Source organism: Mirounga angustirostris, unplaced genomic scaffold (genome assembly GCF_029215605.1).
Source record: "Mirounga angustirostris isolate CCGP_5_RB_7025 unplaced genomic scaffold, mMirAng1.0.hap1 SCAF_9, whole genome shotgun sequence".
Lineage (NCBI taxonomy): Eukaryota > Metazoa > Chordata > Mammalia > Carnivora > Phocidae > Mirounga > Mirounga angustirostris.
Window position 1 is genome coordinate 47,566,539 of NW_026991717.1, and position 18,309 is coordinate 47,584,847.

The following is an 18,309-nucleotide window of genomic DNA, read 5'->3' on the forward strand; positions in this document are numbered from 1 at the left end:
AAGTGTTGGCGAGGATGTGGAGAAAAAGGAACTCTCATGCACTGTTGGTGGGAATGCAAACTGGTACAGCCATTGTAGAAGACAGTATAGAGGATCCCCCCAGAATTAAAAATAGAATTACCGAAAGATCCAATAATTCCACAACTGGGTATTTTCCCAAAGAATATGAAAACACCAATTCAAAGATACATACACCCCTATGTTTACTGCAGCATTATTTATAATAGCCAAATTATGGAAACAGCTCAAGTGTCCTTTGATAGATGAATGGATAAAGATGTGATATACAGAGAGAGAATGCAATATTATTCAGCCATAAAAAAATGAAATCTTGCCATTTGCAACAGCATGGATGAATCTAGAGAGTATAACACTAAGCGAAATAAGTCATTCAGGGAAAGACAAATACCATACAATTTCATTCATACGTGGAATCTAAGAAACAAAAGAAATGAACAAAGAAAAGAGGAGACAAACCAAAAACAGACTCTTAACTCTAGAGAACAAACTGATAGTTACCAGGAGAGGTCAATGGGGGGGGGGGGGGGGGATGGTTAAAACAGGTGAAGGGAATTAAGAGCACAATTACCATGATAAATAGTAATGTATAGAATTGTTGAATTACTATATTGTACACCTGATAGTAACATAACACTGTTAACTGTATTGGAGTTTATGCTATCATTTTTCTCCATAAGATTTTTTTTATGTTTATTTATTTATTTAGGGAATCTCTAGATCCAAAATGGGGCTCGTACTCATGACCCTGAGATCAAGAGTCGAATGCTTCCAACTAAGCCAGCCAGGTGCCCCTAACTATACTGGAATTTAAACAAAACAAAAACCAAAGAATCACCCACAGGGCAAAACTGATTAGACTTTGTAGAGTCCCTGTGTGGCGTTCTGAAGGGACACTCTCTGTCACTGTGTGGATGGAGAGGCAGGAGCTATCGGCTCCCCTGACGCGCACACACAAACCCCGCCTCCAGCTCATACACTGAGTTACGGAGACCAGGAGTCTAGCTTCCCCAGCTGGAGCCCTGCTACTGCTGGGAATGACTGGGGCGGAGGTCCCCCTTACCTTCGAGATGAGCTTCTGCACACAGCTCTAAGTCCTAAAGCTGGCTGTGATCAGCAGACTCCCCCCTCCCCTAGACACAAGGTGGCCTCCGCCCACTTGTAAGGATCCAGAGCCCATTCCCACTGGGACCGCTCCTCCCACGCTCGCAGAAACTATGCTGTCACCTCCGGGAAGGCAGCCCACTATCAAGCCCAGGAGTTTCAGACTCCAGCCCAACCACCTGGTAATCTTCAATGAGCGATTCTGGGGTGAGGGGTTTTCTTAGTGACCTCAGTGGAGAGTGTTCTGGTGAGAACAATCTGCTGATTTCAGATCGCAAGAGCAGTTTTGAATGTAAAACGAACATGAAAGGGACACCACACGATGAAGAGTATTGTTATATACGGCTCTAGAAGGAGCTCACCAGAGAGTAGAGTCTGGGGTTGGGAAGATGAATGTTCCCTGGGAACCATCCAAATTCCAGGACTTGCTGATGCTTCTCAAAGACCACCTTCCATGCAACGAGATAGTGGCAAGGCCCAGCGACCACCTTGAGCAGCCATCCCACCCCAGACAGGAAAGGCGAGCACAGCACCAAGAGGTCGTTGAAGGTAACATGAGAGATCCAGCAGCAAGTGGAACCAGAGACGGTTGGGTTAGACGAGCAGCTAAAAATCTGTGACTCACCTTGATCATGTGCTCTGTGGCTTCGAAGGCTAATTTGATTTCCACCTGCCTGTGATTGCAGTGCTGAGTGGGGGCAGGCAAAGGTGGTTGAGCTGCACAGAAACTCACACCTGAGGGGGATCTGAAAAAGGAAAGATCAGGAGGTCTGAGGGGTCTCTAATTCGGGATCAGATGAAAGACCTCTGTCCTCCAGGGCGGTGAGTGTTGGGGGAGGGGCAGCAGAGCTTCCTGGGAGCAGAGTGTGAGCCCCAGAACCAGACCCAGACTCTGGTCCTGCACCTCCACCTCCAACCGTGTGCCCTGGGGAAGGTCAGGGACTATAAATGGGAAAAAAAGACAAATTTGGCATGCCATAAACATAGGAAAGACTGAATACTTAAATCTAATTTCCACTCAGTTTAATAATCCCCATTTTGATAATTGCACTGTAAGCTCCTGCAGGTGCCAGACTGTGGCTTACACCTTGCATCTGCTACAGCACCTGGCCCGGGGTGGTAGGTACTACTCCCAGGGCGGCCCCCACTCCAGATGTGACTTACAGCCTCCGATTCCTTACCTGCCGAAATTTCTGCCTTTCTCATGAACTTGTTTAATTCTGTTCACCCAGAAGACCCCAGGAATCATGCTCCCCACCCCCAGGGAGTCCCTGACCATCTGCTGTGAGAGCAGGTGGGATTCCGTGCGGTGGGAAACTTGCAAACATCCCCCGCACAACAGGCAGTATTGTTGAGTGTCTTTTGGACCGCTGGTAAGGGGCACACGCTCAAACCTCGCTTTCCTCACGGAGAAAGGCATGAATGCCTGCGGTGATTTTCAGCGCCTGGCATTCGACGGGTCTGAGAGCACCATCAAGGCATGCGGATCCCTCGGCAGAGCCTGGCACCCCACCTGCCTGTGGGGTTGTTCAGCCCCTGACAGGAACTGGCTGTCAGGTCATTTCCCCCTACCATGTGAAAATTTAGAAAACTTTCTGGTTCATGACTGTCTAGCAACAAAGACAGGATCATAGCTCCTATCAACCAATTCAAGGAAGGAATGTCAAGAATGCAGACAAGGGTGCCACAGGCCTGGAAGGACTTTTCCCTTTAGCTCTGGGCTCTCCTTGGGTCTCCTATCCCCACCAAGAGGACCCTGGCGGGGGGAACCAAGGAAAAGGGGCCTAAATATAGTTTCAAAAGGAGATAATACCAAAGAGGGCACCTTTTATTAGAAATGATAAAATGATACCTCAATAAACCTGACCTTAAAGAAGAAAGTAAACAGCATTTATGCAAAGCCTTTGATGACTTATTAAAATTAGAAAATCTCATTTATGGGGCGCCTGGGTGGCTCAGTCGATAAGTGTCTGCCTTCGGCTCAGGTCCTGATCCCAGGGTCCTGGGATCGAGCCCCACATTGGGCTCCCAGCTCGGCGGGAAGCCTGCTTCTCCCTCTCCCTCTCCCCCTGCTTGTGTTCCCTCTCTCACTGTCTCTCTCTCTCTGTCAAATAAATAAAATCTTTAAAAAAAAAAAAGAAAATCTCATTTATATTTGAGATGCTCCCTTTAGTCAGAATAAGAGGAGCCTAGGGCTGCACCATAGCTGGATGGGCAGGATGTTTACATTGCTGGGGGCATCGAGGGGGCAGTGGGTAGAGCTCAGGGCAGTAAACAGCACCCCCTTGCAGGGGCCCAAAGAATTTAGTGAAAAGCCACACAGGAGGGTAGGCAGTGTTGTGGGAACCCGCCAGGGCCGCTGAGGGACCCAGAGGAACAGCAACAGGAAGCCAGGACCACCTTTAGGACCAGAGGCACAAGGGGGAGGTAGGGTCACCCAAAGTCCTGTGGGAGCTGGAGTCACGACGGAACCCCGTCCCCCCATAGGAGCCACCGCCAAAAATGTTGCACGAAGCAGAGAATGATAACAGAGAAATATCCAACCCCTACCTGCTGCTCCTGGCTGACCCTCAACAGAGCAGCCATAGGTCATGGAGAGACCCCAGGGCCGGCAGGGATCGGCCTCCAGAGGACAGGGCAGAGACTGTATCTGAGGATGAAGAACCAGCCGTGTAGGTCCCTTTGTGGAGAAGGAGCCCTTTCCTGTAAAATGGGGACCCTGGTACTTGCTGTCAGCCTGCTATCGATCAAGAGAGATCATGCGTCAACTCTGATGGTAGGAGAACACATTTTAGTTTAGGAACAAGGAATAAACAGGGCGTGTCTGTTTATCCTCAGTTATGAACGCACTTCCCATGTTGCCTTTTTCTGCAAATGGGCAGGCTGGATTTCTCAGAACATCACCATCTGCAGGCATATTAATTCTCCCAGTGTTTACCACGGACCCGCTCCCATCCTTCTAATTTCAGAAACTGGTTCTGGGCATGAAAGGCCACCACGTTCCACTTCCTCAGGCAGCCTCCAGCCATTCACCTTGGCTGTTTCTTGGTGGACACGGAACCAAGCTCTGGAGAAAACAAGGGAGTTAAAATAATGGCAGAGTCAAGATTCCTGTCGGATGACACCATTTATTGAAAGGCAATCCTGCTTTATCCAGTTCACGTACATGGAGGTAGCTGCCCACAACATCTCTTCCCCATGACAAACCAAAGCAATCAAACATCCCCAAAGCTGAAGCACAACAGAATAAAGCTTCTTGCATTTGTCAAAGGACACTCCGAAGCAGGAAAAAAAAAAATTATAAAGATATACGATGATTGTCTCCTCGGCATTGCATTAGGCCACATATTGGTTTATTAAATAAAATATTTTCTTTTTTTTTTAAGCTAGCTAAATATTCTTGAGTAGGGTTAGTTCTTAAAATAATAAACAGGAAAGAAAATGAGTATATAATAAAATCAAAGAATGATAGCATGTCAGAGCTGGAAAGGACCTTGAGCCATGGTCCTCATGTATTCCAGGCAATCTTGCGCTCTGAGAGCACACGCCCCGTCCCCCATCAAGGTCACCCCCGTCAAGGTCACCGGGGCAAGAAGAGTGAGGACTTGAAAACATCTCTCAAGGCCCAGTCCGATGTTCTTCCCACCCTGCTACCCCGCACGCCTCACCTCCAGCACCAAGCCCGTGTAGGCTGATGCCTTTGTTAACATTTACAACGGCCCATCTTTTACCGTGAGGATGCAACCCTCTGAACAGGGATCTCTTTTCTCTTTCCATGGGCACTTTTGCCTCTTGCAGCCTGGTGACCACGAGGAACTGCCAGAAACAGTGACTTTCTCACAAACCCCAGATAGACACTCGCCCCACCCCGTCCCTCCGCCAAGTTCTTGCACCTCTGACCTTCTCCTGTCCCACCTGTAGTTATGAGCGGGCTGAGGCATTTGTGGGCAGACTTCTTGGCATATAGCTAATGACAGTGAGTGGAAGCAGCAGGGAAATCAGAAATATAGTGAGGGTCGGAGAACCCCCGGGGAATTCCAGTGAATCAGGCTTGTTGTGTCCCCAAGAGGACAGAGGCGCTCCAGGGCTGGGTACGGAGGGGCTAGGCCTCGGCGTCCGTTTGTAGGACTACTGTCCTGCACTCTAGGAGGGCATTTGGGTCTGTTTTATTCACTGCTGTATTCCCAGTGTCAAGGACTGTGTCTGACACATGGTGGACGCCCAATCAATATTGGCTCAATGAATGAATGATGAAAGGGAGCAATCTCTCTGCACCTCAAATGAATAAGCAGAGGCAAGAACCACTCCAAGCCAGGAGAGGTGGGGCTCCCTGTCCTGTTAGGGAGGCAGGGGTGGGGTGACACGTGCCCTTAAAGCAGGCTGATCACTCTGAATCCTGTTCAGTGGGCTCTGAGCCCTGGTGTAGCTAGGGCACTGAAGCTCCCTGCTCCTCACGGTAACTGTCATGGAGTTCTCTGGTCCATGGGCTATCCGTCTCTTAGGATACCTGGGGATACTGCCAACCCAACTGAACACGATCCTCTCCGCCCCCGTATATAGACACATCCTACGAGGTTCTCTCCCTGGCCGTGGCCCTACTGAGCTGCCTGCTCTACACCCTGGCCCTGACCTGTGGGGGCCCGGCTGTGCCTGGACTCGGCCTCTGGGCATCCATGGGACCAGTGGCAGTGGGAGGTGACACCAGGAAGGCCAGGAGGAAGTACTGGGATACGACAAGACTGCAAGTTCCCAATTCCACATTCCCTGTAATGCTGCCCCAGCAATGTAACCTCACCCAATTCCGCTTCCTTCGTGCCTGGTGCCGGCCCACGTCCCTCCGTCCCAGAAAGCCAGAAGGAGCCTTCCAGTCTGCACCTCCTGACTTTTTTCCCCTCACTTTCCTGACATAAACTCCAGATCCGGCTCAACATCCCCCTTGTCTACACATCCCCCAGCTTTCACGAACTTCCCTCTTCCTTCCTCCCCACACTCACACGGGCCCGCTTACCCCCTCTCCTCCCTCCCCCCATGACCTTCCTGGACACCGCCCGCCTCTTCCTCACACCCTCCCACTCCCTACCCAGCAACCATCGGCCAGAGGAGGCTACCTGGAGGCCTGACGTGGGTGGACAGGAGGAAAGGACCAGTAAGAAACGACAGGAGGACCCCAACCCTCCAGAAACCACATGATTTGTCAAAAACCTTATTTACGAGTCTCCCCACCCCAACTGTGGAAATGAAATTGCAGTTGGTGACTGGGAATTGGTCTCAGCATGGTTCAGAAATTGTAACAACCTTCTAGATAAAATAAGTAGGCAGGGCCACAGATACCCATGACCTTCTGACTTTCTCTCCCTCCGTAAGTTGTTCACCAAGACCACTTGAACTTCTCTTCTCGGGATTAACTGTCCCTTATCACCACGACAATTCCTTTTGTCCAACTCTGATGTCAAAAGTAGTCTGTATTCTACCCTCTCTCTCTCATCTCTGTGTCTTCATCCTTAAAACCTCGTAGCTCCATGTTTTAAAAAATAAGAAGAAAGATGTGTGGAGTTTACAAACAAGCCATCCTACAAGCTTCTGTAACATTCCACAGTGGAACAGCTGCAGCCCAGGAGAATCTGGATTCAAATATGTGCAGTCTATGCATCATCTCCTCCCCCGCACAATGGCTATTAAATAACAACTAGTAGCCTTTTGGACCCTTCTCCTTGGCCAGGGAGGGAGGAGGGCACAGGAGCACCGTTGAGAACAGTGCGGCAGACAGCTATGCAGAATCCGGGCTTCCTCCCACTGAAATAGAGCCTCCAAACCCACAGTGAGTGGTGGTTCCTATGCCTCAGGCGCCAACATTTAAACTGCTACCTGTCCAAGCGAGGAGAGGTGCGCTACCAACTCAGAGACCCCGGGAGGAATGCAATGTGGAGGAGTCGGCCTGTTCTGTGACGAGGAGGTGCACGGGTCTCAGGTCTCGGCTCCGCATAGACGCTGCCTCTCCTGCTCTCCGCTGCGGGTGGCTGGCTGCCGGGCCCTGCCAGGCATGACGGGCCACCGCAGCCCCGGAAGGGGCCTCACATCTGGCTGGTGGCGGCGCTGTCCTTGGGGAAGCTGTGGCTCAGCGGCACCTCGTGGAGGCTCCCCCCATCCGTACTGAGGTCATCATCATCCGTGTCGTCCAGCACCTTGCTCGGCAGCTTCTTAAGTCTGCCGAAACAACAGGGGGCATGTGTCCTGGCCCTGGGCTGCAGTTTGTCTCTGATCGGGGATGAAGGAAGGGTCTGGGGTTCCCATCTCTCCACCCCTCTGGCTGCCACGGAAGCACATGAACTGGTCTGCACCTGACAGTTCCTTCAGCAACAGGGAGCAAACTGCCTGCAGGCGTCCGGTGTTGCCAGGAAGGGCTAGACGGGGCTGGAACAAGTTCAGTAGGGCTTTTTCCTTTCGCCTCAAGCTACGATATGTCTCGTCAGGGTGCTGTTATTGATCCCATCTTAATTAAAAATTTTGATATCTTGTTTACCATGGGTTGTTTGCATTCACTTTATATAACAGCGCATGAATTATCTATCTTGATTACTAAGATTTTTGGTGCCCCCTTAAATGGTGCACCCTAATGCCAGCCCTGGGGCCAGGCTCTTAATAGACAGGCCCTATTTATAGGATTCTCACCGGGCTGGGGTCTTCTGTCCATTTACAAGAGAACCACCTGGGCTACCTGCATAGTCAGCCTCTGGGAAAGGCTCAGCTCTATGGATGAGCATGAACTTAATCTCACCCTGTACCCCAGTGACCCTGGGGCAGGGAAAGTGACCCCCACCCCAGGCCCCTTCCAGTCATGGCAGGGGGACTTTAGAGGCAGCTCTCTCCTGAGATCAGGCCCAAGAGAGTCTAGTCTTCATGGGGATATGAAGCCAAACCTTATCTTTTTTCTCCCTAAAAGCAGGACTCCTAAGGACTGGTCTAGAGGCTGCCCCCTCCAGGGTGGTACGAGCTAGGTCTCCTGCTCTGAGCCTCAGTTTCCCCTTATGGACAAGAGGGATGAAATCTGTCTGGCTGACAGCAGGGGATTGGTATGGGGAGGACACATGTGGGGTGACCGAAGTGGATGTGGCCACTCTCGACTCCAGGATGCGATAACCCCGAGAGGCAACAACAAGGAACTGGAGTCAGACACCAGCAGTAAGCATGCCCTGACAGCGTCGAGCTCTCCTCAAATGGCAGGGGGATCACAGTCCCTGCGGGGCCGCCACACTCGCCCACCTGAGGTCCTTCTTCATGGCATTGAGCTGTCCCTGTAGCTGCTCGTTCACATCCATCTGCTCCTCCAGCTCCCTCTGCAGCTTCTTTTTAGAACTTTCTAGTCTGTCGATCTCCTCCTCAGCCTCCTCCACTTGCCGCTTCATGGCTTTCAAGCGCAAGCTCAGCTGCATTGGGAGAGAAGGCAGGTTGAACGCCGGCTGGTCACCCAGCCCAGCGGGGATGGAGAAGAGTCCAGCACAGAGAGGCCTGCAGTCCAGCCGCGTCCTCCCCAGGCGACCAAGAGGTGGCAAAGAGAGCAACCGGTCTCAGCTCCGGGGCTGAGGGTTGCTGAACCCCCTGCTAAAGTAGGCTACAAAGGCCCCATTGTTCTACAATGTACCTGGGGAGAGGGGAAGACAGGACTCAGTCTCTACAACTCTATCACCCACCCGCAACAGAAAAATCTGAGAATAAGGGTCTCTCACCTGGTCCTTCTGATCAGTCAGCGACAGGTGCTCATCATCCACCTGCATCACCAGCTCCTTCACCTTCCGCTCCAGCCGGCGGTTGCTGAGCTGGAGGCTGGCCCGGTCCCTAGAAGGGCAGGGGGAATAGAACCGAGGACCCTCTCATCCAGCCCCACAGGAGGCCCTAGCCAGGCTGTGGAGGCAAGGAAGCTCCAGCCAAGAGGCCTGGTCAACTCGTGGCTTAGGGTCGGAGACATGCAGCGGTCAGAAACGGGGGCTCCATGAAGGGGAGCGACTTGCCCGAGGCCGCAGAGCCAGCGACAGGCAGAGCTGGGAATGGAGCTGCCCTGCGTTCTTCCAGTCCCAAGCTTTACTTTGTAAGGCAGAGGGCCCCCGACTGCCCAAGTATGAGCGGCATGGGTCTACTCTAGGCTGCTCCAGCCCAGCCCCAAAGTCCTACTAGGAACGGATCATGTACAGTGCTATATGCACGCACACCTCACCCCTGAGGGGCCAAGAGTAAGAACAGAGGCGAGTCAGGCTCAACCGGGTGCTCGCTGGCCCTCGGGCTATGATCTCGGAGCCAGATGCAGAGAATCTCCTGGAAAGGAGGGAGGCCCTCTGATCCCAAGCGTCTTCCACCCACTGTGGGGGTCCTGCCCATTTCTGAGCCAGCACTGGGCCTCTGCTCCAATACCTCTGGCCCCTGGGGTAGAGTGGACCCCCTGCCTCTAATCCAGCTCAAACTCAGTAGCTGATGAGGCAGCCTGTCATTCCGAGGGGTGGAAAGGAGCAGCCAGCACAGCGCGGAAGCTGTGGGCTCAGGCGTGGGACGCCTGCGCTAGAGTCCGCGGGCCAATATTCAGCCCGGCTACCTTCCCCAGTACTTACTGGCACCGGTCTTGCTTTTCTCGCCTATTGTACTTGCTCCACCTTCCTCACAGGAAGGCTCATAAGGACAGGAAGAGGCACAAATGGGAACGTGCTCTGCAGTGTGGACACCACTGCTCACCGGGCCTCCGCACCTCGGCTGGCCGGGCTCACCTCTCCTCGCTCTCCAGACGGTCCTCCAGCTCAGCGATCCTGGCTTCCAACTGCACCACCAGCCCCTCTTTGCTGGACCTGTAGGAGCCTTCCAGGTGGATAATCCGGCTCTTTAAGTCCTTGTTCTAGAATCAGACAGGGATGCTGTGAGGGGTTGTGCGTCTGCTGTGCTCTCTGTGCAGGGAAGAGTACAGGGTGGAGCCAGCACGTGGTCAGCAACTGCGATGAGCCCGCCCTCCACACGGGATGCATGGCCCTGGGGGACCAGGGGAAGCCGGGCATGTCTCTAGGGACAGGCCTTGCACTCCACTCCTGGCATGCTGAGAAGAGATTCTACCACATTCCCTCCTGAGCCCAAGTGAAATCTTTGGCCGTCGTAGGACTCCTGGATGTCAGGCAAACATGCATGGCCTTGTTTTTGTATAAACCTATGGGGGGGAGGTGGGGATGGCAGGAGAAACAGGCTCCTTCACCAAGATCATATAGGATATTCAGTGAAGAATTTACATGAATAGCATGTAAAAGAAACGATTCCAAAACAAAATAAAACAAAACAAAAAAAAGAAACGATTCCAATAAGCTCTGTTGGCAACTCATGGCCCCCATTTTTCATTCCCTTTATGTCAGAATTTAGCCCTCTTAGGATCTAGAAGACGCCACCCGCAATTCCTCCTCCCTAGCTGTTCAACCTCCAAGCAGATTTAATATTATTGGGAAAACCTCTCTGGAAAAGGCCTTCAGAACACCTCCACCTCTCAGGTGAGTTAGGCTCCAGAGTTCTTGGGGTGCCATGCAAAGGAGACCCCACCGAGGGGGTCTAATCCAAGACCAGCCTCACCTGCCTCTCCAGAGAAATCTTGTCACACTCCAAGTCCTGCTTGACAGCTCTCTCCTGCAGGAGCTCGCTCCTCATCTGCTCCATCTGCACCAAGGAGAACAAAGCCCAGCAGTTAGAGGGGCTGTCTCTGTATCCTTCGTGTTGATATGGTCCCTGGGTACCAAATTCCAACCACCAAGCCAGCTTCTCTTCATCATGCCATCTCCTCTTGGGGGCAGGAGCTGTTTCTTAGATATTCTTGGTTTCGTGATGATTGCAAAGACAACGTTACAAACGACGGTAACGGTCATAGCAAACCCTGCTGTTATGGGCTGAATGGTTGGCCCCCCAAAAAGATACACTGAAGTCCTACCTCCTGGTACCTAAGATATGACCTTATTTGGAAACAGGGTTTTTACAGAGGTAACCAAGCTCAAACGAGGTCATTAGGGTAGGCCCTAATCCAATATGACTGGTGGCCTTATAAAAATGGGAAATTTGGATTCTGGGACAGACATGCAGCCAGAAAAGACAGCCACGTGAAGAGAGACACAGAGACAATGCCACGTGAGGACAGAGGACTGGAGGAAGGCATCTATGGTCAGGGAATGCCGAAGAGCCAGAAAGCTGCCCGAAGCCCGGAAGAAGCAACAGAGAATTCTCCTACAGGTCCAAAGAGAGCAAGGCTCTGCTGATACTTTGATTTCAGACTTTTGGGCTCCAGAGTTATGAGATAATAAATTTCTGTCCTAGGCCACCCCATTCGTGGCACTTTGTTACAGCAGCTCCAGAAAATGGAATCACCTGCTTAGCACTCCACAAGCACTATTACTGTCCCCACAACAACCCCAGGAAGTAGGTAATCCTATCTCTGCGGAGGGCACTGGGGTGTAGAGAAGCTCATCAACTTGCATGGTGCTCAACCATCCCGGCCAACTCGCCCAACTTGGAGGATGTTCTCGGGGCACAAGACTTCCGATGCTAAAACTGAGCATCCGGGCATCATTCGTCCGGGGATGATTCAGTGATCCAACTTGCCCGAGATCTACACAACTAGTAAGAGGGGGAGCGAGCACTCATCTGAGTTCCTGACTGCTGCAGGGTAAGTTCAAACTTTGGGAAAGGCTTCTACACTTAGCATATTTCAGACGCTGCTAGATTTCTCCCTTCGTGTACCAGAAACAAAAGTCAGCAAGAACACTGGGCAGCTCTTGGTGACCTGGCAAAGGCTAAACGTTACTGAGGATTTCGTCTATGTTAATAGGAAATGAGCCTTGGGGTGCCTGGGTGGCTCAGTCATTAAGCATCTGCCTTCGGCTCAGGTCATGATCCCAGGGTTCTGGGATCGAGCCCCGCGTCGGGCTCCCTGCTCTGTGGGAAGCCTGTTTCTCCCTCTCCCACTCCCCCTGCTTGTATTCCCTCTCTTGCTGTGTCTCTCTCTGTCAAATAAATAAATAAAATCTTAAAAAAAAAAAAAATAGGAAATGAGCCTGGTGGAGCAGTACCCAGAGAGAAATCCCGTGGCCTGCCTCTGTTCCCCAATCCCCAGCGGGCTTTCAGCAGCAGTGACATGAACCCCAGACCCTGTTCCCAGGACTGTCCAGCAGAGGGCAGCCTGAAGAAGCTGGGAGAACTGACCACGTGAACCAGTAAAATAAAACCACCCCTTCCTTCATAAGGTTCAGCCTGGGTAAGAGGTGCACCCACGAGTCCCTGGATGCCCGGGGTACACCTGTAACAGTCTCACTGGTCTGGTCTCCACTTGCATTTTCACCACCTGCACAAGCACCTGAGTAAAGGAACAGCCCACCCCTCCCCCACCCTCTGCCTGGAGAGCAAGACCTTGCAGGGTGAGCCAGGGATAATAAGAGGAAACGCTGGGACAGGCTTGCATCTGCTCCCGTCTCCCGCTGTCCCTGCCACAGTGCATGCAGGGAATGACAAGCAGCGTGGTGTGGGTGGCCCAGAGTGGGTGACAGGGAGGGCTGAGGAATGAGTCTGGTGATGGGCAGGACCTGGACCTGGAGAGGCTGGGACTCTGCCCACAGGTGAGGGAGTATCTGTGTGGTCAAAACAAAAAAAACGCTGACATTTTTGCATTTCTGGCCAGCAGGCTTCTAAGTCAAGGGAATTCAGAATTCTACAGCAGGGGACACTGACGCCCAGGGCAGGGATACATGTGACCAGAGAGAGCAGAACTAGAACCCAGGCCAAGCCTACTCACAGCCCACTACTCCGCCTGCCCTGGCTCTCTGGACCAACTTAGTGCAAAGGCCTCACGCGGATCTAGGGTTCAAATACAGCGGTCATGTAAAAACCAAGACCTGGGAAGAAGGCAATCTCCTTAGGGCACCCTTGTACGCTGCAGGGAAAAAAGTGCCAGCAATGCTAAGGGTCAGCCGGCAGAGCAGGGAGAATTCCGTCCGTGGCCCGGCTCCCACCCCGCCTGGCCCCAGAGCCCTCGAGAATCACCTGTTACAGAGGTGCTGGAATATTCCTGTAACTGCCACATGAGCACAAAGTCCACAGCTAACGAATGCGGGCTCACAGCCCCACTCTGAGCACGGCCTCCAAACCGGCCAACGCAGCACACGGAGCACGGAGGACGTCAGCACGGCTGGGCCACGGGACTGCCATGTGCCTCCCGGGGGAGAGTGTTCTGTTCACCAGAACACGGTTAAACTGTCACTGTGATGGGAAGTCATTCCACAGCCGAGCAGCGGAGGCCTGGCTTCTCCTCTGGCTCTGAGTTCACTTGTGTGTGACCTCAGCCACCTCACCTCCGGGATGCAGACTCATTTCTAACACAAGGCACTTGAACGAGATAGCCTGTGAGGGCCCTTCGAGGTGGCTGGTCACAGTGAAAGCACATTCTGGTGGGTGCAGAGTGGCTCTCCCTGCGAGGAAGCCAGAGGCCCCTGCCCCCATCCTCCGACCAGAGTAGCCGCCCCATCTCTCCAGGCACTGAGGAGTGTCCCCAGAAAGGACATGAACGTACTTGTGTGCTGGGGGACAGCTGGTCTTGGAATGACGGGATAGGTGACAGGATGAGTTCGCTCCTTCGACGTTAGCAGCCCGAGGACACTGACAAAGACCAACACAGGACCTGCCCTAACTGTAGCCTCGTGGGGGACAAACGAGTAAGTCCCATATGTGTGGCGCATGGCAGTGGTCACAGCCCAGGCATAGAGGGCCAGGGAAAGGGCCCCTCAGCTGTGACCCACCTGAGAGGCCAGGCTCAGGCAGGGTAGAGAAAGGGGCAGGAGAGGGAACACAGCTTCCCAGACCAGGGCCACCAGTGAGTCAGAGTGGGAGGTAAGCAAGAAGATGGGGTGCTCGAGAAACAAAGCACCGGACTAGACACGCAGGGGCAGGAGACAGGCAGGTTAAGAGAGAGGGCACAGGGAGCAGTCCCATGGGGCCTGTTACTACATGGTGACCAGAGAGCTTGGATTGCACTTACTAAAGGAAGTCTTAAGCATTTTTACAGTGCTGTTCCTTTAGTCCTCCATCCCCCCACCCCCTCGCAGGAGGTAGGTCCCGTACCAGCCCCATCTACCCCTAGAGTCCAGGAGAGGCTGCAGACAGGTGCAGAGACGGGATGGCACCAGCTGAAGCCACGGGCCTGATGAGCTCCCCAAGGAGAACTGTATGAAGAATGAGGAGGCCCCAGAGCTGTGCCCTGCGGAGCACTCCCCCTAGGGGAGACTGGGACAAAACCAGGATACTGCCCTGTCCCATAAGCCAAGAAGGGTGAGGACTGAGGAAGGTCAGGCAGAAGGAAGCCTGGGGAAAAGCGCCTGAGCTGGACAAGAAGTTGGCTCTGGAAGGCTCGGCAGAGAGGGGAACCCAAGTGCAGAAACTGGGAAGGTGCCGGGCACGAAGAGGTGGAAAAACGCCTTTCCTCGAACTCCAGTGGTGACGAGATGACAGCTACAACTGGAGGGCTGGGGATGTGAGGGCCCCAAAGAGGGCTGTAATAGAGGCGCCCCACACCTATTAGCAGGCGAGGGTGAGAATCACGGAGAAAGGAAGTTACAGACGCTGGACAGTGACGAGAAGGGAGTTGAACAGGGAGACTGACTGTGTATGGGGAGGGACAGGATGTAGGCCCGGTGCCGGGGGCAGCATGGAGTGGGAGAGAACTTTCTCTGAGCCTCTGAGAGACAGCATAATGCAGGACTTAAGGGAGGCAGGCTCCTGTAGCTCAGAGGCATGGGAGGGAGGGAAAGGAGCGAAGGGAAGGGAAATTATTTTTCCAAAAGTGGGGGATAAGGAAGAACTGTGGGCTTGTAGAGAGAGAAAGAAATTTAGAAATTTAGTTGTTGTGAGGCATTAGGCTGAAAAATACCAAAAGACAATAAAAGGCCGGCAGAGTGGAGACAAGGGTGTGGTTGTAGCTATATATGGCATCTGCTTTTAGGGGGTCAGGTGGTGGTTTCTGCAGCTGTGCTCCAGGCCTGACGACCGAGGAGGGAAACATCAAGAATCAAAAGCCCCGGGTGACATGCCCGGGGCAACTGCGAGTGTCCTGGGCACGTCTGGGCCTATCAATCCTCCTGCCACTCTCTGAAGCAGATGTTATCACCCAATTTTCCAGGTGGGAGGTTCAGGAACGTTGGACGCAGCTTTGGGATTCTAGCCCAGCTTTCTGGCTGAAAATCATTCACTCCTTTTCTCCCTCTCGGCAAACGTGGAAGACCCAGGTCTCTCAGTGAAGGGCAAATCGTACAAGGCAAGAGCGTTCGGGCGGGGACTTCCACAGTGGAGCGAGGCAGAGAAGCTGCAGGGAGGGGCTCCGGGACCACCAAGGGGCCATGCAGCGCTGGGCCCAGACGGGAGTTCAGGAAAATCCCTGTGACTCCAAGCAGCAACCAGTGGCCAAGTCTAGCTCCCTCAGTGCCACTGACTGGAAAATCTGGGTCCCGCCAGGATACGGGCCTCCCAGTGCACAGGAGGGCTCAGGGGGGCAGCATCCCAGAGGTCTCCTCAGGTTCAGGACCTCCCTGGAGGGGCACCTGGGTGGCTCAGTCGGTTAAGCGGCTGCCTTCAGCTCAGGTCATGATCCGGGGTCCTGGGATCGAGCTCCGTGTTGGGCTCCCTGCTCAGCAGAGAGTCTGCTTCTCCCTCTGCCTGCCGCTCCCCCTGCTTGTGCTCTCTCTCTAACAAATAAATAAATAAAATCTTAAAAAAAAAAAAAAAAATCTCATTGCTAAAAAAAAAGACCTCCTTGGAGAGCCCCAGGCAAATGGTGATACTCCAAAAAAATCCCAAACAAAACAAAACAAAACGTCACTATTTATACTCCCCTACATCTCTTCAAAAGATGGCTATTAAAATGGAAGTGCAAAATAAATCAGAGTGAAGAACAGGAAGGAACAAATGTGCAACCATAAAACTTAACAGTTACTGTGACGGGGCTGTCCATTTTTTCTTACGCTTTCGCAAACCAGGCCTTTTAGCAGGCATGCGAGGCTTCCTTCAATTCTTCAAAAAGGACAGCCTGACAGAAGATTCCAAAATAAGCCGACTACATGAAGCCTTATACAAGGAAGACCTTGTGAAGTGACGGACAATGCTCTCAAGGCTGGGTTTTACCGTAAACCAGAAGTACTTTAGCCCTGTCAATACAGTGATCCCTAGGACTGGTCCAGTGACTTGAGCCCACAATGGGAGAAGAGAGGAGAGGTGAGAAAAGAGGAAAGGGGAGGGGATGGGAGAGAGGCGAGGAGGGGAGGGGCAGGGAGGGGAAGGAAGGGGAGAAGAGAGGAGGGGAAAGGAGAGGAGGGAGAGAGGCAAGGAGGGCAGGAGCAGGGAGGGGAGGGAAGGGGAGAAGAGAGGAGAGGAAGGGGGGAAGAGAGAAGAAGGGAGGGGAGTGGAGGGGAGAGGGGGGAGAAGGGGCGAGGAGGGGAGGGGAGGGCCGGGGAGAGAAGGGAAGAGAAGAGAGCCGCTGGCTTGGCCAGCTTCCTCCTGTGGACCAGAGAAGTAAATCTGTGGCTGGGAAAACATTTCTTTTATATAAGCTTAGTGCTTTACATGTCGTTTACCCTTCAACTATACTAAATAGACCAAACAAAAACTTTTCCAGTCAAATTAAAAACAGAACAGGAGCTGAAGGCAACAGTTTATCAGAGCTGGATTGGAGAAATGCTAAACCCTGAGCATCTTGATCGGAAAGAACAGTATCAGATTCCAGTGGGTTTTATGTCAGAGGCACCCATGACCTGAGCCAGCTCTCAGGATGAGACTCAGCAGCCTTCCATGTTAATGAGAAGCCAGAGATATTTATGATCGCTAATAACAATATTTTGCCCCATCACCTGTGTTTACCATTGGGCTGTAGAGGGCCTTGGGACCTACACTCCTGGCTGGTATTAAAAACACCAGGAAGATCCTCAATCATAAGAGAGGAAAACCATTATTAACCAACTATACACATTGGGTTTTAAGCCGTCCATACAATCGGAGCCAGGTCTGAGACTAAGGAGCATTTCAATTAAAAGAAAAGAAGCTCCATAATTGATGGTTCAGTCACTGACTGCAAAGGAGCCTTACTTCCCAGTACCATATCCTGCCGGATGCATCACCCTGGTGCAGACTGAGGAGCAGGTGTGAGCCAACCACCTGGGAGCAGTTCCAAAAAGGAATGCAGGGGTCTGCAACTTCATCCACTGGGATTTATTCTGTTGTTGCCAAGGCAACAGGGAAGCCTTACTCAGCCCCTGGAAGGATCATAAAGCCACCCAAAGCTCTGGAGTTGGTGTTTTTCCTCTTGTCTGCCTATATTAGAAGAATCATCTTTCCACTGAGCTGGGTCATCATAGCTTCCATGGCCAAGAAAACGCCTCTCCATTGAGGCCCAGCCCAAGTGTTAACTGTTTGTACTCAACCATCAGGAACAGCACAGCAGCGCCCAGTGAACTAGAACACGTTTAAAACACACCAATGCTGGGCCTCTCTTTTACTATGTAAATCCTGGACTCACTGGACAGTCAAGAGAAGATCATAAATCCTCATCCATATTAAAAGACACCATGGCCTTATTGTTAACTTGTGAAGAGAGGCCCCAAATGTATCTGGGGAGGTCTTTACCAGTCTTAAGTCTGATGCTGGAATGATGGGAACAGGTGGGAGGCAGTAGGCTCTGGAGTCAAATCCTGGCTTGGCCTCTAAGCTTCAGGACCCTAGGTGGTCACTTATAAGCAGAAACAATGACACAAAAGCATGTAAGCAGGGCACACAGAGCCCAGCACTTAGCAAATCCTCCGTAAAGATAGCAATTGTAAATGGAGACACGGTTTTGGAGGAAGGAGAGAAAAAAGGATTTCTTTGTATTTAAACAGACCAAAGCCGGTGAAATACCCACTATTTAAATCAATTTGCCTTCAACTTACAAGCCAGAACCCTTCCTGAATCAGGTGAAACCATGTTTGGGTGAGAAAACAAATAGTCCTCACCTCTGTTTTACAGAGTAGATAAGATATGACTTTATCAAGTCTAAATTCATCCCTTCTCCTTCATGTTAGTCAGATTTGGAAACAAAATTCAAGCATCCAAAAAGTTTGGGGAAAAAAAAATTTGTTAGGATTTCCTGAACCCATCAGTCTGAAAAATTACATC

General features: G+C 52.0%; 1 protein-coding gene across 4 annotated transcripts in view; it reads right to left on the reverse strand.

Annotated features, from left to right (window-relative positions):
* Positions 1-4,230: 4,230 nt before the first annotated feature.
* CGNL1 (cingulin like 1) overlaps positions 4,231-18,309 on the reverse strand; it is a 158,815-nt gene continuing 144,736 nt past the window's right edge. For all 4 annotated transcript variants that reach the window (XM_045899992.3, XM_064570420.1, XM_054513523.2 and 1 more), the window contains 5 exons: positions 10,711-10,794; positions 9,873-9,997; positions 8,847-8,955; positions 8,383-8,546; positions 4,231-7,326 (listed from right to left, as the gene is read on the reverse strand). In XM_045899992.3, coding sequence (XP_045755948.1) covers positions 7,194-7,326; positions 8,383-8,546; positions 8,847-8,955; positions 9,873-9,997; positions 10,711-10,794 — 615 coding nt within the window. In that variant the 3' untranslated portion in view covers positions 4,231-7,193. The remainder of the gene's footprint in view (positions 7,327-8,382; positions 8,547-8,846; positions 8,956-9,872; positions 9,998-10,710; positions 10,795-18,309) is intronic.